This window comes from Ostrea edulis, chromosome 8 (assembly GCF_947568905.1).
Source record: "Ostrea edulis chromosome 8, xbOstEdul1.1, whole genome shotgun sequence".
Classification (NCBI taxonomy): domain Eukaryota; kingdom Metazoa; phylum Mollusca; class Bivalvia; order Ostreida; family Ostreidae; genus Ostrea; species Ostrea edulis.
In genome coordinates, this window is record NC_079171.1 from 6,911,432 (window position 1) to 6,933,904 (window position 22,473).

A 22,473-nucleotide genomic window follows, 5' to 3' on the forward strand; every position below is an offset into this window, starting at 1 on the left:
CATTTTGGCCTATCAGAGTGTGCCAGCTAAAAGGTAGGTCATTATGACCTACTTTTGCTTTTTTTGGAAATGTATACATCTTTCAAACTTAAAACCCATGGCTTATCAAACCTTCACTTAACTTGGTCTTTTTATTTCAACAGAGCTGAAAAAGTTAAAAAACAATGTTTTTGATATTGGTTTTAAGAACCATTCTCCAACAATGGCATGAAATGTAATTGCATTAAAAATCGGACAAAATACAATGAGATCCCCTTGTTTTAATTGTCTGCATATTAAATTCGGTATTTAGCACCCCAACCATTTCTATGTCCTTTGAAAAAAATGCATATAGAAGAGAACTATGTACTACCCAGATATGTACTTAGGTTAAGTAACTTCGTTTTGTAATTATTTTGATTGCCTAATCTAATAGTGTACTGTATGATATCCCCTTCATACACAATCATGTGATAGATCTTTTAAATCTTGTTATTTGATGGATCTTGGTTAGTGAGAATGTTTAACTGTTCTACAATGCATCAGAAGAGCGATTCGAGGCCCATGTACCTCTTGTTATAATTTTACAAATCAGAATTTGTTCAGAATCTTTTGCATCAGAAGAAATAACTTTTAGATATCTGGACGACGTTTTATCTCATTTTCACACGTATTTAGATTCGATATATCCCAGTAAACTCGAAATAAAGGACACCACAGCGTATCCAACAATTGTTTTATAATTGAATATCAAATTAGAACATACGGCAACTCAATTTTATGACAAACGATTTGACATCTCCGTTATCAACATCCCTTATTCCCCTTGTGTTATTTCCTTGTTACTCTCATAACTCCTATAAGCAACACAAAATAGAGAGTTGGGCAAACACGGACCCTGGCTATAGTAGAAGTGGGAACAGTTACTTAGAAGGAGTAAACATCCCCAGTTGACGAATACCAAGAACGGTCTAATAATCAGTATGAAACACGTCAGAGAGCATTTGACCAAACCATAAGTTGTATTGGCAAACAAAAGCGTTATAACAGCCATAGATGTTGTGAAGTCCTTGTTTTAAATAGGATTGTCGAAATCCTTACACTATCAACTTGCTGACATTAGCCTGCCATGATTTAAAAACTGATCATATGCGCAATAAGCCTTTGCGTATCGAATGAGTTGATATATAAACACCATTTGCATGTGATAACGAAATATTGTTACATAGATGTTGGAAGTTGACGATGGAGAAGCTGCAATCTTCCCATTTTTCATAAAGTTATGTTGTTATTTTGCCGTTGATATTCATTTTTTAATAAAATATCTAAGTATGAAGCAGATTTTAATGTACTGATATATTTTAACTCTCTATAAAAGTGATAAGACTGATCGCTGTTCGATATACTGGCATTGCTCTCTATTTATTTTCAGTATACATGCATAATAATTCTGACGAGGAAAACAACGAGGAAAACGAAATCTTTGTAAGTGAACAATATTATAAGATAAGGTTTTTGATTCACGGGAATATGTTCTCCTATCTTCCCTTTGTCTTTATTGTGCAGGGAGAAAACAGTCACATTTACCCAAATGCGTTGTCGGTGTATTTACTGAGAGCTGGGAAGTGGAAAATACCCAAAACTTGCATAAAAAAATCATTTAACCACCGATCAATCGAGTTTATATTTGAAGAGGTGCGTATAATAAGAAATTTTCATAGAGTAATTTCTTTTCGTGTCAGAGGGGATTTAAAAAAAAAATTGGGGGAATTATTTAGGAGTGCTATAATGTTACTCTTTTTTAGAAACTGACTAAAGATTTCGAGAATGGACTGTGGAAAGAAATGGAATTGAAGACCAAATCGGCTTATGTCGTGCCCACATGGATAGAACAAGGAACAGGTAGATTTGAAGAAAATATCAGTTTTGTTTTAAGATACAAAGAATAGTAACAAACCTAATATTATATCAAAAAATAGATTCACTTCTTTTATACAACTGTGATTGTGATTTCCAATCGAAATAGATGACTCTATCATTATGATAAGTTCATAGATATGTCAAAAGAGTATAGTTCAATGAACATGGGGGGGGGTGTAAAATGAAGTAAATGTAGAGGATTCAAGGAATCTGAATCTCATATAAACAGACATGAATTCATTAATATTTTTGCACTAAAGCATAGGTTTAAAGGCAACTGAAAACTGACTCAGAAGAGGGCCAACTTAGCAAATAATTGGTACAATTCATGTACTAGGGGCCGGCATTTATCACACGGAATTAAAACATATACCAGATATAAAGTCATAACACAAGTAGTGACGGGCAAAACGACAGGTAAACAGACATATGCTCATGGTATATAGGAGTCCTCACTTATTACATTTCTGTAGAATATATGTTATAATGTTTACCTTTTACCAGGAAGGTGTTTATGGTAAACACTAAATCACCTATACATAAAAGGTGAAGATAACGAACAGTGATCAATCTCATAACTCCTACACGAAATAAAAAAATAGATAATTGGGCAAACACGGATCCCTGGACACACCAGAAGTGGGATCAGGTGCCTAGGAGGAGTAAGCATCCCCTGTCGACCGGTCACACCCGCCGTGAGCCCTATTTTTTGTTCGGGTAAACGAAGTTATCCTCACTCAAAATCCGTGTGCCAAAAACGACTTAACAATCGATATGAAACACGTTAAACAGCATTTGACTCAATGATAGGTTGTATACATAATATGAAAGGTTTATGTTAAGGAGGAATATCATACTAGATAAATTGGATAATTATGCAAAGTGAAGGATATATGCAGGCATATTTTGAATTTGAAACTTTTATGTATTCCTTGATTAGTTTTGATAGACAATGTCCAAAAGGGAAACACAAATAAACTCCTTGATGAAAGGTGAAGATAAGGAACAGTGAACAATCTCACAACTCCTATACGCAATACAAAATAGATAGTTGTAGAGATAAGTCCTACTGAGCTATCCAACTAGGCAATTAGATTTAAAAGGGGTATGCTTATTATCTTCACCTTTCATAGAGGATTGTATTTTTTTCGTGTTTCACAAGGAAAACAGCCATGTACGCAATGTATTATTCCTCCTCAAAAACGTTCGAAATCAGATATATCCCAGACACTTCCTCAAAACCACGTACTACTCTCTATCAAGAACTTCATAATGTTTAAAGAACAGGATATTTTTATACATGGAAAAAGGATACGCGATTGAAAAACATGTTATTGAATACATCCGTTGATTATGTAAGTTTCTTTTCACCGAGCGATCGCAGTGAATTAATGGCAAAATCTTCCACGTCCTGATCCATAGCTCGTGGGTTAAAAACCGGATATTATCGCCATTGTAAAGAAAAATAATGTTCCCTTACCACGGTAGACGCTATGACCATGAGTTAAACACATATCTAAAGTCATGGCACTTCATCATAACATGACCATGTCTCTAAATGAGTGTCAAAATCTCTCAGAGATGTTGAATACTCATATTTATATCTCCAAATCACAACAATTTGTACGTTTAGTAGCGTTATACATTAGGTGAACGCTGCGTCATATTAACAATGCATGACTGAATAAAGCACAAATCACTTCGCGTTCAAATTGACTAGATTCTATAAAAGCATAGCATGAGGACTATGAGCGTGTATTGATGTATCTGACGTGAGTGACTAGTATATGTTTTCACATGTTCAACTTTTCTATATTTATATAACGTATAGATGATCTATTTTGTGTTCCTTGTTGTCCTTAAAATGCAGACCTATGGAAGTGATCGTCATTGATAACATTCTATTGTCACCGACAATCATAAAATTAATGCACCAAAGAAATGCCTGTAAAATTAGCTTTACTATTCATTTAAACACACGTTATTTTTCATCGTTGGAACTTCGGCGCATACAGGGAACATAGTGCAGTATCTTGTTTTGACTTATAAATCTTAGGAATGCTATCATAAATATTTATTTACTCAATGCTTTAGATGTCGAGGAGGAAGACGAGGAGGACGACGGGGTGGATGCAAAATCCAGTTTCTGTATATTTGGATATCTCTCAAACATATTTTAAAGGCAAACTTACAATTAGCAATGACAAACGTAGTGACTTTGATTTCTCCATCGTCAATTCCCCATATTTATGAAGCAATAGTTCATTATCACCTTCAGCATATATACTGTTATGTCACTCAGCTGATGCAATGTGCGAGACCATGATCTACTTATGATCAACTTTTAAATCAATACAGAGGTATCAGAAATAAATTTATATTACCGTGATTTCAAAAGTTTCATTCAATGCCAGCATTTCGCAGATTCTATAATAGTGATTTAATTTAAGATTACAAATTACAATTACAACGAACCCTTAGACCCAATGCTACCTGACGTGCTACATACCAATTGTTAGACCATTCTTTACATACCTATCTTGACCACAGATTAATATGTTTACTTGATCATGATGTAGGGTTTCTGGCGGGTAACGAACAACGATCAATTTCATAATTCCTGTATAGAATATTAGATAAAAAGGAGGACAAGCATGATCCCTTGGAAATACAATACAATTTTGCCCGGTGCTTAGAAAGAATAATTAATCTTCATTTACCGGTCAGTCATCGTGAGCTTTACATCCCGCTCAAGGAAACGGATATATAAAGAAGTGCTTAACAATGTATTTCGCATAAAACACCCCAGGCAACATTCAACCTATTAGCAGGCTGTATTTGTAAACAAAATTGTTAAACAACCATAGAGTTTGTGTATTGATGACTTTAAAACAAGACTGTTGAAACCCGTGTAACTTCATTTTATTTGTTAGTAGCCTGCATCGATTTAAGAATTGGTTATACGGAGAACTTGTTCATTGTTTAGAAATATAAACAACTATGCAGATGATAATGATATTGAGTAAAATGATGTAATTTCATCATAGCAAACAATTATGATAAAGTGAAAGTAAATGGGTAGACCAGGCATGTTTAGTAGCATTGTATTTATGAGCGTTGTACTACGAGTATAGTAAAATATAGTTTAGGCAAAATTATACATTGATTGCATGATAGTGAGGGAGATATGAAGATTTGATCACCCAAGAAAAATCATATAATTTATTATACCAAAACAAAGCAAGATTACAAAACTGCATTTGTTTGAGTCCGCTCATCTATGCATTGTAAACAGTAGCTGATATCGCCCTAACGGTAACACTGCTGTTTACGTATTAGAGGGTACAAACAACGAAATATAGTGATATGATAACCAGTTTTTGTATTTCCAGTCCCCTTGAATGCTGATTTACTTGCTTGTTTCTGTATCAACCGAAACCAGGCGATTTAACTGTGTATCAGAGACCCGAATATTTTATGCCTTACGAACTATCAAAGTTGAATAAATCGGTCTTATTGTGACGTCACAATACACTTCGTCTACCTTGAAGTTAAATTTACGGGAAATGCACGAGACTTCCCAAGGGGTAAATATGATAGGGATATATGATATTTGAGAGACGTGACTGTCTAGACCAATCAGAATACGCGTTGCATAGAATTCTCATACTGAGGTATAATAAATATTTTACCAGTATTTAATGACAAAACTACTTTAAACAATCGGTCAATGTATATTTCTATCAACCAAGTCAAAACAATCTCATAACCTCAGAGCTTATGAATTTACCTTACGAAATAGTTTGATTGTATTTTATATTGAGAAGTATATTTGCTATAAAACTTATTCGACCTTATGCTCTTTCACAGGAGAAAGATTGCCTAAGAAAATTTCTGACCTATTTGGTTTAATTTTTTACGCACTTCTGAAGAAAAAATATTACGATGGCGCTAAACAACTCATTGAAACAGGATATGTAAGTATACACTTCCTTCATTTTGTTCTTAACAATCAATGAGTGTTTGGGGACTCTCAGCTAGGTTAAGGGCTTCCAAAGTCGAATGCACAATAATCATGGGGTGATATTGCACCTCAAATTCACAGGTATCATTACACTTGTTACGGCTAAACACCGAAAAGACACTAGCCGTATGTTAACTGTGACTGATCTACCGTGAATTCCCCTCATGGCAATTTCCCGCGACGTCAGTTAAATATCACGTAACACTTTATTTCTGGAAAACGGCAAGATGCCCTACTTGTCAACAAACGTTCAGGGGCCCATTTTACAAAACAACTTACGACAAAGTCGCAAGTCTTAAATTGCATTACACTGTTATTACTTTGAGTGAATGAAGTAAAACTTTTTGAGGCTTAATTTTCAATATTTTAAAAACAAAATATTTTGCATTTGGAGTGAATGATCTTACAAAAAAAAAATGGAAAATGCCAGTATGTAAAGTTGGTCGTAAGTCGTAAGTTCTTTTGTAAAACGCGCCCCAGGTTCATGCGTGTAACAAGCTGAATTTTTATTGACATACCAAGAAAAAGAAAAATCTTTAACATGAAAAGTGTTGGGAGCAAATACACACTCAAACTAACCATGCTGTAATATAACAACATATCAACATTCATCAGCGGGCTTGTCTACATTCTTATATATACTATACCGTCAATATACAAGACAGAAATTGCTCCTCACCCTTTTCAAATGCATAAATAACTCGAGATTATATAGCAGAAAAAATCATATTGTTTACTATAGCAAATGGACATGAACTTTGCCGCTGTTTCTGTAGTATGAGATTATTTATGTACATGGGGAGATTTTAAAACGGATCAGTCATTCACATAAGGGGCGATTTCAAGGTCACACTATGATATGAATATCAGCTTCGTGCATACTATACATTAGAAAGGGAGAATGATTCGATATCTAAAAGAATGATATATACAATCATTTAATAAGATATATTTTCACGTATACAGCTTATCACTTGATAAGAGTAGTAAATGAAAAAAATATATTTTGACACTTTCCCTGCGATACAACTATTAGAACATGTCAGCGGTGACGTACTTTTTCATCGTGACGTCATATGGTGAGGAGTGTACAGAGGTACATTTATAACAGCACTGTGGTTTTTATCGTATAGCCTTAACTGGGTTGCGATGTTGTAAACAGACCCACCCTCCTCTACAGACACGACCGTTCGGTATCCAGAATTGCAGTTGAGATCGTGGAAAGTTTTTCTAACTCAATTGTTTTAAAGCAATCAAGGGAATACGCCAATACCAACACCTTTCCTTTGAACTGGGTGTTGTAACCGTAAATAAGACCAGTGGAGGGACTGAAGGAAATATTGCAGTTTTGAAAATACACGCTTCCCAATTTAATAAAATTAGAAGACCAGATATACTTCCTGCCAGTGTACTTGCTGAATCCCGTTGCGGTATCTATACTTGCATGTGAGACGTTATGTGCGACCCCCATTTCAAGAAGAAACTTGCCCTACTCTATTACAAGAATAACATTGATTAAATAATATTGAGGGAATCTGAATTTCATCAAGATTGTTTTGGTACCTGCATATATGTAACTTGTGATTTGTTATTGATGCTTAATGAATTCAAATGCAAATTAATACATGTTTACTTCTTAAGTGATGTTATACATGTGTATGTGATTAAAATAAATTTTAAAACAATGTCAATTAATTATCAATCTAAAAAAAGATTGATGAATACAAACTTCAAATAAAATATATCTGATATAGTATGTCTGCACTGGAAGTCATTTTATAACATGTGCAACTTCCATGAAGAATGATATGACGTTGAGCAATTTCCACGTGGAAGGATGACGTTGATTAATTTGGAGCATATTTAAATGGTGTCATTCGTTATCCTGTATCACGGACACAAATTGCAGTTGGAGGTTCAAAATTGTAGATATAATTTTTTAGACCATTACCACCAACTTCTAATAAAATTTTCGATAAAAATTTCATTAACACCATTTTCCCCAAAGAGAGGTATATATGTGTATGTATGTATGTATAGTTTTTGAAATTCTGACTTTACACGATTGTTGATACCCCGTGAAACCACAATGTGTGTCAGTAGTATTATCAGTACTAGTATCACGAATGACACATGCAATGTCGTGAGGAAGAGTATACATACATTGCATACATCTTTACATGTTTCTTAAAATGCATACAATTAAACAGTGTGCATGTGAGATAGAGTTGATAATATTACAGACTCTGAAGCGTGTTACTAGACTTCCAAAGCGTTTCGTTTCGTGCAAATCATGCAGTGTAGACTGTTCTTCCTTTCGTGCTAATCGTGTCATCCAAGAATATTTCCAAACATAATTAGGCCACATCCATAGGAACTTGTATAGTATTCAAACAACTTACAAAAACCTACAGACCGTTTCAAACATGCATGCCATGTCGGTCTGGGATTTAGGACAGGTGGACATTGTTGGAAATTCGAGCAATTATTTCAATATGTCTCTAAGACGGATATTCAACGGTGAAAATCTACAAGCAATCGAAACAAAACAGTTATCTTAAAACCATTAGGCATAGCAAACGCCAATACGTTCGTAGTCATTGAAGCAATTTTAACACTCTCGGTAGTTTCCCTCAAGTGCAGAGGTACGATACATCTCTGACCTCGGTAGTGTTTTGTATATAGAATTAATTGTCTTGTTATACTTATTTGACCAATGTCTTTTTCCTTTAATGAATAAAATATGCTCATCAATTGTTTATTGGAACTGCCTGTATAATGCGAAGACCAACCTGTATATAACTTGTATATTCTTAGCAAATCCAATAATGTGTTTCCCCATAACAATAGAGGTCAGCTAACCCGATTATTTCAAAGTAACATTCAAACTGAAAATATTTTCATTTGTATAGGTTCGAATCCCCCACCTTTTGATTGGATGTACCATTCTACAAGAGGCGGCAGATGACTGGAATACGAATCAACTGCGAAAGGAAAATATCTTACAGATGAAAGAGTGTGTATTTCATTTAAATTAGTTTATCTATCGTACGTGCGACTACTTGGTTCCCCTTTGAAATGGATAGTATTGGGTTTTCGGGCATTATTAAGTCATTGACTGCGGGATCAGTATATGAATGTATGGGGAAAAGATGAAAACAAGAAATAGTAATAGTTCTAATAAATCCAACAAACTTACTTGAAAGCCTTCGTAGTAAGAAACGATTAAACTATTTTGAAATCATGACAATGGGTAAAGTGGAGGTACTATAAGGATTCCAACATGGAAACATATCGGAAAAAAATCTCTAAAAATATTCTGAGGAAGAATGGGTAAAATGATAAGTCATATCAGCATGGTATATCCTCAAATGATGTATAATTAAGTTTATTCAAATCGTATCCCGAGAGTAGGGTGGGATCACAGTATGTAAATGAAGTTTTAGATGGGAATTCCATTAGGGTCATGGCTAGTCATATCAAAAAGCAATCATTTAGCATGTTATAGTTCATTGAACCCATGTATAGGGGAAGACCACAATAGGTTGTAATTTTACTTGACAGTACGTGAGCTTTTTCTTCGACATGAAAACATTCTTCTTAAGAAGAGTAGGGCCATTATTTATCATCATTGATATATAAACATGCCCAGGTAGTGTAGATTAAATTTTCTTAAAATCATGGTCCCGGGGTGGAAGTTAGTGTAGAACCTTAGTAGGAGGTCAAAGTTGTGTGCTGGAATATATGTTAATCTTTGCAAATTTTCCATCAAAAATAACTTCAACTCCACTTTTTAACAAATGGGATGGTTTCATCTTATAAATATCAACGTCCCATATTTATGGAGTGATATTCCATTATCACCTACATATTATATATATATATATATATATATATATATATATATATATATATATATATATATCACAACTGATTCGATACGCAAGAGCTTTTGTGTTTATGGTCAGTTTTTAAATTGAGGCAAAGTCCTGGCAAAGAAGTTGATGGTGCAGAGTTCCAACATTATCGTTTAAAGTCAATATTTTGCAAATGCCATGTTCGTTATAACGATCTAGTTTGCCAACACAACTTCCCATTGGGTCAAATGCTGTCTGACGTGTTTCATACCGAATGATAAGCCGTTCTTGGCACACTGAATTTAACTACGAATAACTCTGTTTACCTGATCAAGATATAGCGCTCATGACGGGTGTGACCGGTCGACAGGAGATGCTTACTTCTCCTAGGCACCTGGTCCCATTTCTGGTATATTCGTGTTTGCCCAACTTTCTATTTTGTATTGCTTATGGGAGTTATGACATTGCTCACAGTTCGTTTTCTTCACCTTTTATTAAATTATCAAGGTAGATATCTTTTTTTTTCTGAAAGCAACAGGAACAAGGTAACTGTTAAGGTCACACTTAACCAATTCGAGAGTTTGGCGAAGGATCCATCAAGCAGTCGTGTGAAAAGTGAAGAACAGTGACCAATTTCATAAGCAATACAATACAGATAGTTGGAGAAACACGGACCCCTGAATATATCAGAGATGGGATCAGGTGCTTAGGAGGAATAAGCATCCCCTGTCGATCGGTCACACCGCCGTGAGCCCAATGTATTGATGTATAACCGAGGCTCGTACAGGCCAACTCCCGTTCACAACACGCATGTTTTAACAACAGAGGTATCGTGGCCAGTAAATCTATTTTTGGAGAAGGGACACGCCTAACATGCATTTTATTAAGACTGTGCAGAAATTAAGGTAACTAATCGAGGGCTGAGTTATTAGAATTTCGAATATATGATAAGTATTACATTTAATGTTGTATATTTTCAAAAGAATGTGCACACAGCAGGCCCTGCGAATAACGAGTTGTATCCATGAAGCTGACACAAAAGGCAATATAAAAAACAAAGACGGGACAAAGATATTAGAACAACGCATTGATCACGCCGGCAGACTTCTCCTGAATCGCGGGTACCTGTCAGACGCCATAAAGACAGAAAACAGTACTTATCTAAACGATGAAATCGTCAAAAAAGTTATCAGTCAGATGTGGTACAAACATGAAAGTGTTTCTTTTGGAAGTGTAAGTATTTATTTAGATATTGACCTTTCATTCAGTATATAACGCTTACATTTCAAACCAATCTCTACTTTTCATATACCATTTGACCCAATGATAGGTTGTATTGACGAACTAGATCGTAATAACGATCATAGAATTTGCGAAATGCTGACTTATATTGAACCTGTTGAAACTCCTGTACCTTCAGCTTTTTTGTCAGTAGCTTGCCTCGATTTAAAAACTGATCATACGCAGAACAAGCTCTTGCATATCGAATCAGTGGAGAAATGTAAACACCGTATGCAAGTGGTAATGTAATATCAAATTCTAAAGAATTTCATGTTTTGAAAGGTCACTTGGAGTATAGGTAGGACTATCAAATAAGAAATTGATGTCAAGTTCGTTTCATATTCAGTTGTAATAATTATCTTTTTTGTAGTCTTACGAGACAAAAATTATTCAAAAACTTCTACATGAACGGTAATGATAACGAACAGTGATCAATCTCAAAACTATTATAAGCTATACAAGACTTAGGCAAACACGGACTCCTGGATATACCAGGTGGGGTTAGGTGCCTAGGAGTAACCATCCCCTGTCGACCGGCAACACCCACCGTGAATTCTGTATGTGATATATCCAACTTGATTTTATTTCCCAAATGAACTTATTCAATCGAATAACTTAACCATTTGAGATGCATTTTAAGCATTATCAAGATTTCAATGACATAATTCTTAATATTTTGTATTTCACCTTGTGACAGTTGTTGCATGTTGTTTTACGTTTCATTCGAGAGTTGACATGTCACAAAAGTGTGACATATTCAATGCAACACAGGTAAACATCTTTAAAATACAGTAGTAATGAAATGAGCAGAGTAATGAATTTCAAATTCGAAATTCTTTTTATCTTGTAGGGTTTGCTATTCTTCATCTTGACAATGTTTCACAGCCTTTTGTTGCTACCTTTGATGGTAACGATGGAGAATAAGCCTCTGGGGTGGTAATAATTTTACATTCACAAGTGTAAGAACACAAATTGAGAATGACAAAGAGATGACATATATCAATAAACAATGCATAAAAATCTTAATGCTTCTATAACACAGCTGCTTATGTACATATATTTTTAACTTTTATATCCATTGGATGAGATGTGAAACGATGGCCTGCATCAAGGATCATAAACGATTCGGCACACAAATAAGATTCTGTCCCTGATTTTTCGAGAAAGAGTGGCCTCGTTGGGGGCCATCAAGAATATTCCACACCGAACATATTTCATATTGCTAACCGCCGTAGAATGACTGTTGTATTGTGAAAGCGGTGTCAAACCCTAAGCAATTAATAAAATAATTTATGTTGGATACTAGAATTCTAGAGTTAGTCAATATATTTGTAAATCTACAAATGCTTGTCATACGTAATGATGAACCTAATGGTATTCTTTTGAAACAATTGCATTATCATTGTAAATTTGCAATTGATTATTTCATGTCTATAATTTATCTTTATAGGTAGAACATCTAACAATATCATCATATTATTAAATTATCTTATAACAGAATATAGGGAATGTATGTCTTCTTATTTGTTATTTCCGACCGTTAATGTTTAAATAACGGTCGCAAACAGAGTGTTACGCTATAGCGATAAAACAGATTTCTTACGTCCGTTAAGTCAGCATTAATGGTTGTAAAAAGAAAATAAGAAGATAGTTATTTCCATTCCGATACCATTTATGCATTTTACTTGAAGTTTACGTCTTATTTCATTGGGTTTTATGTATTTGTTATAAAAAGAAAATGGGTAACGATATGTTTACGGTTGACGCTATGATTTTGCGTCATTCCACAATGACGTTACAATGAAAAGCGTCGTTGTGATGCTCGTTTGATAGCCACCAACATCAGTGTATTATGAAATCAAAATGAACATTGCATAAAAAGTTTCATTATAATTAACGTTTCTAGGCTGAGTATTTAACAAACATATTTTGTTGTTTATAGGCTCTACAGGCAGTACAGTGTTCCTGTCATGAAAGTCCTTCTAAATGGGGTTAGTATAGAGAGAAATCAATTAGGGCAAACTAACAATGGAAATTGATATAAGAGTGGAATTTGAATTTTGAATTCGTGTGCAACACACATGCACAACACACCCACCCACCCACCGAGAGAGAGAGAGAGAGAGAGAGAGAGAGAGAGAGAGAGAGAGAGAGAGAGAGAGAGAGAGAGAGAGAGAGAGAGAGCTATAACCTGCGGACCCAAACATCCTAGCAACGTACAATCAGACTGTTACAGCACTAAACCATCTAAGCACGTTGTAAAAGTTTTCTTCGACGACAGTGGAATTGTATCTACGTTTTCACTCGCTACACGTTCATTGAGAATTTAAACGAATGCAATCATTTGCACCCACATTTCAAGGGGCATGGTCAACATCGAAATTGACAGTAGTTTTTTTTATGTAGATATAAAGATCATTTATAAATAGGTTGATTAAAATAGTTTGCAAACGATGCAATTTGTATTTACATATATGTAGATATAAAGATCATTTATAAATAGGTTGATTAAAATAGTTTGCAAACGATACAATTTGTATTTACATAAAATCGATCTACCTAAATCGTGTTTGCTATGACGGTGTTATTCCATATTAATAGTAAGTCGAATGCTCGCGGATTTATGAGACCGTAACCAGATGTTTATATTCCGCGTCCGGATAACATTCAGCACTTAGACATGAAGTTTTGCTAAATCAATTTTCGGAACACGCACGGAGAGAAGAATTGGAGATTTTCGTACTAAAAGATTTTCTTTCTCCAAAGTCGTCAACTGTGACGCCATGTTTTTGCTGTGTCACGTAACACTTAAACATAAACAGGACTTAAGGTCTTCTGTAAAAGGTGAAGATAACAAACAGTGATCAATCTCTTAACTCCTATAAGTTATAGAATTTGAAATTTCAATTGTCTTCAATACATCTTTGCGTTAGCTTTTGAAATTTAAATTTGATCCTATGTTTTCCACATATTAAATAGTACCATGTTACAAGTATCCCCAAGTATGTTTTCACAAAAACCATCTTCATGACCCTTTAAGACGGTGATTGCTATCAATTGCTGTTATAAAATTTAGAAATGCATTTCAAAATTAATGATTATCTCCCTCAGGCATAGTTCTTATCCTTAGATGAATTTGACTCCACCTTTTAGGCACACTGTATTTCCCTAAGATAGCTCTAAAAAGTAATTTTTATTTCGGATTTCAAACATGTCGGTTGAGCATCACTGAAGAGACATGATTTGTCGAAATGCGAATCTGGTGCATCAAAATTGGTACCGTATAAGTTTTACATTATGACCCCTGGGTCGAGGCCTCTGCTGGTTGTATGTTTGTCCCCGTGGGTCTCTAGGGCCCAGTAGCTAAGTTCTTCGTTACTAGCTTGAAAATACGGATGTGAATGTATTGCTGTTATAAAATTTAGAAATTCATTTCAAAAATGAGGATTATCTCCCTCACGCATAGCTCTTATCCTTAGACGAATTTGACTCCACTCTTTTGGCACACTGTTTCCCCCTAAAATAGCTCTAAAACTTCATTGCTATTTCGGATTTCAAACATTTCGGTTGAGCATAACTGAAGAGACACTATTTGTCGAATTGTGCAGCTGGTACACCGAGATGGGAACCGTATAAGTTATACATACAAAATACATATCGTAACCGAAACATATTAGAGATCACATAGATTAATATGAAAGCATTGATATCTCTAGGTTACTTGCGTCCAATGAAATGATATTTGTATACGTCCGTCGTCCCTTAAAACGTCTTTTTTGAATATGACTCGCCCAATGCTTTTCAAATTTGGTATGAAACACCTTTGGAACACAAGGAATAGGAATATGTAATATTAGGACCCATACATTCTCGTGGCCTTAGGGACAAAAAACTGCCCAAATTCACAAACTTTCAAAACTATTATATTTGAAATGGTATATCTAAAAGGAATACTAAATGCATAGTTCTGTAGAGTGTGAAGATATCCCGAATTGAAAATCATTATCACCGGGATAGAGATTCTGACTCCAGGGTTGTATCAAACTTGGCATATAGTATTTATCTGTAAAGTATTTAAATAACATCGTGTTTAATGCTTTTAACGACGAATTAATACTTAAGAAATGTATATTAGGAAGAGGTTGCCCTTCACCGAAATTATAAATGTCCCAAAGTAAGGGTTTTGGTACAACGATAGGGCCAAAATGATCATAATGATTAAATACCCTTATCATTTGAAAAACCTCTTTAATTTTACTGATAGCGGTATTCCATAAAATCGAATTGCTTAGGGGGTAAGAAAGGCACATACAAAAATTTGACACTAGATAATCATGCATGAAGTGTCATGTAGCATGCTTTATAAAAACTATTTCATCAGTAGTAACACTTTCGGTGACGTGTGTGTGTTTTAAGAACATGAAGTTTATTGTTATACTCGTTTTGGATCTAGATATGCATAGAAGAACATTTATTTTAAATTTCCTAGCCATTGGGGTTAGTGAAAGTTTTAACTAACCTACGTCCTGTGCATTCAACATTCAAATGTTTTATGCCACTGCGACTACAACCGGGCACATCGCTTTTTGTGTTTTATATAGTATGTATCAATATGAAATGTTTATCATGCATGGTGGTCTCAGATTTACGTCTAAATATCTGTATTTTATTTTCTTTCTAATACCCATTTAACGTGTAAGAGTTTCATCATCATCAAATACATGTTTTATTACATTTAACTAAATAAGTGAGTCATCTAGCACGTTGGTATCGCGGTCGTGGGTCCAATTCCAGGTCATGACGTAATTGTTGTTTTCATTGAATGAAGTTTTGTTATTACAGTTTGGTTGGCTGATGAATTTGGTTGCATTTGCCTACATGCTACTCTTTGATTTCACGGAAATAATTTCAAGAACGGATTGGTTTATAATTGCCTGGATGACAAGTTATTTTATTGACGAAACAAAACAGGTGAAAATAATGGAAATTAAATATTCTGTAAAAAATTCAACATGAGATATATATTAAATACAAATTTCTCAAGAAAAGCCCGTGTTTACACCACATGTACACGTCTGTTGCATGTCCATTGTTCTATGAAATCACGAAGTGATGGTATCTAACTATATGTACTTTAATATTTCTAGATTATCATTGCAATAATGAGAGGGAAGATCGGATCTTACCTCAGTAACTGGTGGAATCGATTAGACTGGCTGACAATGACTGTATACCTTTCTGGGATGCTGACTAAACTGGGCAGTGGACAGGCATATCACAACGCCTCCAAGATTCTTTTAGTTTTGACTTTCATCCTGATGTGTGTCAGATTCCTTAATTCGTTGACAATATCGGAAATTGTCGGACCAAAGCTTGTGATGGTTAGAAAAATGGTAAAGTATATAATAACTAGCTTATTGACCTAAACAATAACTAGCCTAATGATCTAAGCGACGCATTTTTTGTTCGTTTGATTGTCATATGTCTCCCGACGAGAATAGTTCACTTATATTTAGACGTCACCAATGGTAGGTGAATTACCACAAACTTAGACCTATGGTTAACGCTCAGGGACGTAACGGTGAGGGCAATTGATAGTGTCATTACACGGGACTTCAGTTTTTAAGATCATATCCTAAAGACCCGTGATTACCATTTATAAACATCGAGTATTTGTCAAAGGAGCAACCATTGCTCCTGTTTACCTCATAGGCTTGAAGCAGCCATACGATACGCTCGGGGTTCGAACTCACCATCTCCCAATTGTGAAGAAAAGCCACTACAACTGAGTTACGGCCAACGTTAGAACAAAGGATTGGCGTTCGATAACTTTAAGATTGATTCCATAAGTATGTTGAAATAAGATCAAATTCCTTAATGGATAGACATAACAGTAATACTTTTAATACAAAGTCAATTTCAAAAGGTAGGACATCTGACTTACGCGTCTAACATCATTAAAAGGTGAGGCGTCTGACTGACGCGTTTAACATCATTACTATTTTATTCACAAGCAATACTTCATAACTCAGTGACAAAATGCATACTTTTGAAATGATTATCGAAACGTTCGACAATATTCATATTTAGTTAAAATTTAGACTGAAAGAAACTCTTAAAACAAATATTCATTATATTGATACATTATAATTCATTGTTTATTCGTGCTCAGGAACGATTATTCTATCTTTCAGTTTCTGGACACCTTTGCATTCCTTGCAATCATGACAGTAATTATTATGTGCTATAATGTTTCGTATTACGCTATCCTTTATTCCGAGAACTCTGATCTCAGTTTTGCACAGCTTGAAAGGGTATTTCGAAATGGTTTTTGGATTTTATTTGGGGAATTATCACTTGAAAGTGACAGACGTAAGTATTTCATAAGACCTTCATCAACATATGAATTATGTCGTGATTATGAATAATGTGCAGTTAAATCGTGACAATAATTGACATGAAAATCAAAAAATAGGGCACTTCAAAATATTGAATATTTATATAATTTACCTTTTTAGTGAAAGAACCAGACTGTACGTTCAACAAAACAATTTATAATGCAGGGAAAATAGATCGTTGTCCGTCAGAATTGGGTCTCTTTCTGGCTCCATATCTAAAGGCTGCGTATACCTTGCTCGCCATCGTTCTTCTTTTAAATCTTCTAATTGCTATGTACAGGTATGTGCCAGAATTAAAATCCAAGCAGAATTTAAAAAAGATAACAAAGCAGAAGCATTAAATGACAGAGAAACTGATGAGATGTCACAACAATAACATTCGAGCACCCTGTATTTGCTTCAATGAAATTAGCATACCAATGCATCACTTATAATTCTGAACTGAACAAGAGGGTCATGGGCCACATACCTCACCTGAGTCACAGAACTTCATGTTAAGAATTTAAAAACATTCATCATCAAGTTTTATTCTTCAGAAATTTTGGACCAGTGTTATGACCTTCTTAACCTAGTCCTAAAGGATCACAACATAATTGAAAATCAATTCACATAACTTAGAGATGCCTCAACACAGAAAAAGCATTGTATTGCTGTCCTGAATAAGATCAAGGTCGAAAGGTTATAGTATGAAAGGAAAGATCTTGCAATATGAAATGTATATACAAAATATGTCCATTGATGTAAACACTGCCTTATATGTGCATATGTAAATATCTTGACAACCGGAAGTTCCACCAAACATGACACACAATATGAAATTAGTATATGTCGACATTGTTAAAACGGTAAACTAGAGTTTCGCAAACCGTAAATTTATATATTGACTAAGGCATCCTTAAAATCATTTCTATGTACGTCAAATAGCTAGCAAATGTTTAGAATAATGAAAATGTTGTCGGGGGATTAACCAGGTTGTGCACAAGGATTACCTGTGTATATGCAAATAATTAAAATTCCACCTTAACTAGTTCCGGATACATTTCAAAGGTTGCGTTTTCTTTAAAGTAGGTGAGATTCTAACTTTTTGGTCAGAAGGTCAAGTATCACTATATGAAATGAAACGTCCTGCCATCAAAAAATATTCATACAATATATGAAATAACTACCTTAAATAGTTGAAGATGTATTCAATGGGTAATATCCTTATTAAAAGTAGGTAAAACTTCAAGGTCAAGGTCACAGGATTTCACGTCATTGTATTACATGAAATGTTTTCGGTAAAAATTAATCTGTATATATAAAAGTAAGAAAATATTAACTTAAATGGTTCAATAGAATTTTAAAGATGTGGCCTATACATCAGTATATAACGCTTTGCTCCCGTATCACGGACCCACCTTACCCCTGGGACCACGATTTGCACAAATCTGGATATACTCAATGTCAGGAAGCTTTTATGTAAATTTTAATTATCTGGCCATGGGGTTTTTGAGAAGATTTTCCTTATATACTCGCATTGGCAGTTTGTTCCCATATTGTGGCATCCCCGTATCCCCCCCCCCCCCCCCCCGAGGCCATGTCTTAACAAACTAGAATATGCACTAGGCCAGAAAACGTTCGTTTAAGTTTGAACCTTTTAGGCCCCGTGGTTCCTCAGATTTTTACAGTATCCCTATATAGTAATTTTCATTACGAATTACTCCGTTTTCCTGACCAAAAGAGGGCTCACGGCGAGTATGACCGGCGGAAAGTGGTGCTTACTCCCCCTAGGCACATAGTCCACCTCTGGTATGTCCAGGGGTCCGTGTTTGCTCAAAGTTTTATTTTGTATTCATTGTAGGAGTTATGAGTTGATCACTGTTTGTTATCTTCACTTTTCATATTCGCATATAAAACGTCTAGTCCAGATATACACATATATGGTATGGATTGATGATGCAATTAGAGTAGCAATTCTTCACAAAATAGATGAATCAAACTATAATCTCCTCAAGCGAAAAGGAATCACTTTGATATCAGTGCAGTTATATAAATGTTTACTTTATATTTGTTTTTCAGTAACACTTTCTCGGAAGTTCACGAAAAGAGTAAATTCTACTGGGCACTTCTTCAAACGGACTTCTTGGAAGAATACAGCGTGAAGAGTATTTTCCCAATTCATTTCCAGCTCCTAGTTGTACCGATGTGTCTTGTCCACTTTTTGTTCTGGATCCCGATTTCGTGGTTACGCTCTAACCATCAGTCCAACGTCAATAAAAACCCAATGTATTTCAGAGGTCAGTATCAAGTTCTGATTTCGAGCGAAGCGCACAGAAAACCTTATGTGCGTGCACCGTGCGCTCTCCGTTCATAGCTTTGCGTTCACTGTTCACCAGCCGCCCGCGTTCAACATCCACAAAGCATTCACCGTTTTTTCAGCATCCAGCATTTGTCTTTGCATTGTTATTCGGCTCAAAAGTGAAAGGATCGAACTTGATATAGAGGCGAAAACGCCCCCCCCCCCCTCAACACACACACGATTTTGCATTATCAAATTTGGGCAAAACACGTTTCATAATTTTTATTATTAACTTGATTTTAGACCAGTACATTCCCCTATTTTAAAATTGAAAAGAAAACGATGCCACACTATTATGTACACGCATGCTTAAATGTCATTTGAAACTTATTTAACCACTATTTTACGGCTATATCTATGACAGACATGGTGAATGAATGCATTTACTGTTTTCACCAAACATGAACCTTTTGTATCATTTATTTGTCATACATTTATCTCTCATACATTTATCTCTCATACAAAGATGCCATTGCTTTTCTCGTACGCTTCTGTATTTGCCTCACAAATAATATATTCTTTAACATTCTACATGTAGTTCAGCCCAATAGTGAGTATCATCTGCAGCAAAGATACACACATATTGAACAATCTATCCGCAATTCGTAGTCACACATACTCTATTGATGAGCACTGTGGTGACATCCAGCATGTGTGACGTCAAAGTTTACGAGATCGGTCGTTTGGGATGAATGTAGTTAACAAAAACATTTTTTTTTTCTTTTTCAGATACATTTTGCATTGAACAAATAAAGTATGATAATATATATATATATATATATATATATATATATATATATATATATATATATATATATATATATATCTTCCCTCTTTTTTCTCAGTCTTTATATATGACGCAAACTTTGACTTGAAATTGGATGAAACGCTAGATGCAGAAGGAAAGGCTGCATTGGAAGCATCGGGGTAATTTCCAGTAATACTCATCAAGGCATGAAATGCTCTTTAATAATAGTACATTTACGTATTGATGAATACAGAACATCGTCATCGGTATTGATATTTTCTGGTATAAGCTGTCATACGCATATACTATTAATCATCAAATACTATGTTCCCCATTTTATATTTCTGATAGCTATGATGTTAGTGTATAGGCTCTAAAATAACATTGTTGTATTTCGATTTTAAACAAACATACAATAACTTACATGCATGCCATCACGTTTTAACTGTTACAGTGTACATAGCAGCAATTCCTTATCTGGTTGTTAAGATATTGAGAACTTGTTTAACTATCTTCGTCTGTATACATAAGTGTCATTATTTCCATTGTAAAGATATAATAATTTGCACTAAATACTCGACGTAACTACATTCTAGAATAGCCAGTTTAAATTTCGAGATTTTGAAAGATATACTTTTAACAAGCAATTCTCATATTGTCATGTCTTGTAGATAGTATGTTACTGTACATAAAGGTATTACATTTTAGTGATCTGGAGGGAACAGATGAAGACAAACTAACAGTAGGTATATTATGTATAGATCTACCTTATATAATCACCTGTTACTTGGAGTTTTAGACTTGTTTTTCGAGGAGAAAAAAACTATGTACGACTGATAGGCGTGTGAAACTACAAAGACAAATTTACGCCAATGAATTATCGCAATTGTTTTCATGGAGAATCAATTAAATAAGATTTTCACAGAGATGATTGTTGTATCCCAGAAGGCGGTTGTCAAGAAAAATTATTAGCATGACATATTGTTTGAGGATAGGGCAATATGTCGTTTCATACTATCCTCCTTCTTCTAGAACGGTTGTATTCAGCGGAAATAATCAGAAGAATACCGGAAGAAGTTCTTGTAAATTTGCACTCTCTTTCAGAAAAAAAACAACAACTCTGTGTTATGTTTTTGTGATTTATTACACGGTATCGCAACAGTGTGGTATATCAGCCTTCTTTAATAGTTTGTCCAGGAAGGGCTTCAGCAAGGGGGTCTTGCTTTTGTTAAAATACTACTTGCTGGTAGTATTCATTATCTCCACACGGAATATAGTAGTGCTTGGAGTTAAATCAATCCCAACTTCCCTTAGGACCACACTGATGCCAAATCTGCTACTTAGTCCAAAGAAGTTTTGCACTTGTGAATGAATCTAAAATTTCTGCATTGAATGCTTGGTTTTCTTGTGAAATACATTGATTACAGAAAACGTACTTTTTAGACAATTATGGTATTCACTTTTCATTCAAGCTCTATATTCAAGTCGCTCTATATAGTGACCTTCGTAAGACTTGGTCTGCATCGAAATCCCTACACAGGGAAAAGTGGCTAGCATGATTTTCATGCGTTTTCCTATTCGCATGAAATTTATGTGAAAATCATGTTAAAATCATGCGAAAAATACTTCATGCGAATTTCATGCGAATGTGTTCATAAAATGTCCACGCAACATTCATGCGATTTTCATGCGACTATAATATCGCATGAAAATCGTGCGAATTCCAATTTGTCTGTTATTCATGTGAACACCGTGCGATATTCATATAAATAGTATGCAATATTCATAAAAAGAAAAGAAAGATATATGAATTTATGAGTGATTCGTTTTTTTAAATCCAATACAATATACACAAGTAAATTACTATTTTCAAAAGATTGCATTAAATTGAAAGAAAAAGGAACCAAATTCCCACACTTATATTAAAA

At 34.7% G+C, this 22,473-nt stretch overlaps 2 protein-coding genes across 4 annotated transcripts in view; both read left to right on the forward strand.

Moving 5' to 3' along the window:
• The window catches only part of LOC125661031 (uncharacterized), a 36,302-nt gene extending 34,170 nt beyond the window's left edge, over window positions 1–2,132 (forward strand). Inside the window, exons 19-21 of the mRNA XM_056146847.1 lie at window positions 1,412–1,464; window positions 1,546–1,674; window positions 1,785–2,132. Of these exons, the coding sequence (XP_056002822.1) occupies window positions 1,412–1,464; window positions 1,546–1,674; window positions 1,785–1,928 (326 nt within the window). The 3' untranslated portion in view covers window positions 1,929–2,132. The remainder of the gene's footprint in view (window positions 1–1,411; window positions 1,465–1,545; window positions 1,675–1,784) is intronic.
• Window positions 2,133–5,509: 3,377 nt separating this feature from the next.
• LOC130049876 (transient receptor potential cation channel subfamily M member-like 2) overlaps window positions 5,510–22,473 on the forward strand; it is a 32,727-nt gene continuing 15,763 nt past the window's right edge. For 2 of the 3 annotated variants that reach the window (XR_008798203.1, XM_056148063.1), the window contains exons 1-12: window positions 5,510–5,876; window positions 8,836–8,939; window positions 10,764–11,013; window positions 11,912–11,997; window positions 13,004–13,052; window positions 15,904–16,032; window positions 16,209–16,454; window positions 17,256–17,433; window positions 17,580–17,739; window positions 19,518–19,735; window positions 20,643–20,724; window positions 21,254–21,287. Coding sequence is in view for 2 of the 3 variants with exons in the window: in XM_056148063.1 (XP_056004038.1) it covers window positions 8,932–8,939; window positions 10,764–11,013; window positions 11,912–11,997; window positions 13,004–13,052; window positions 15,904–16,032; window positions 16,209–16,454; window positions 17,256–17,433; window positions 17,580–17,739; window positions 19,518–19,735; window positions 20,643–20,724; window positions 21,254–21,287 (1,440 nt within the window). In the remaining variant the exon portion in view is untranslated. The remainder of the gene's footprint in view (window positions 5,877–8,835; window positions 8,940–10,763; window positions 11,014–11,911; window positions 11,998–13,003; window positions 13,053–15,903; window positions 16,033–16,208; window positions 16,455–17,255; window positions 17,434–17,579; window positions 17,740–19,517; window positions 19,736–20,642; window positions 20,725–21,253; window positions 21,288–22,473) is intronic. The other variant, XM_056148064.1, reaches the window with a different exon arrangement.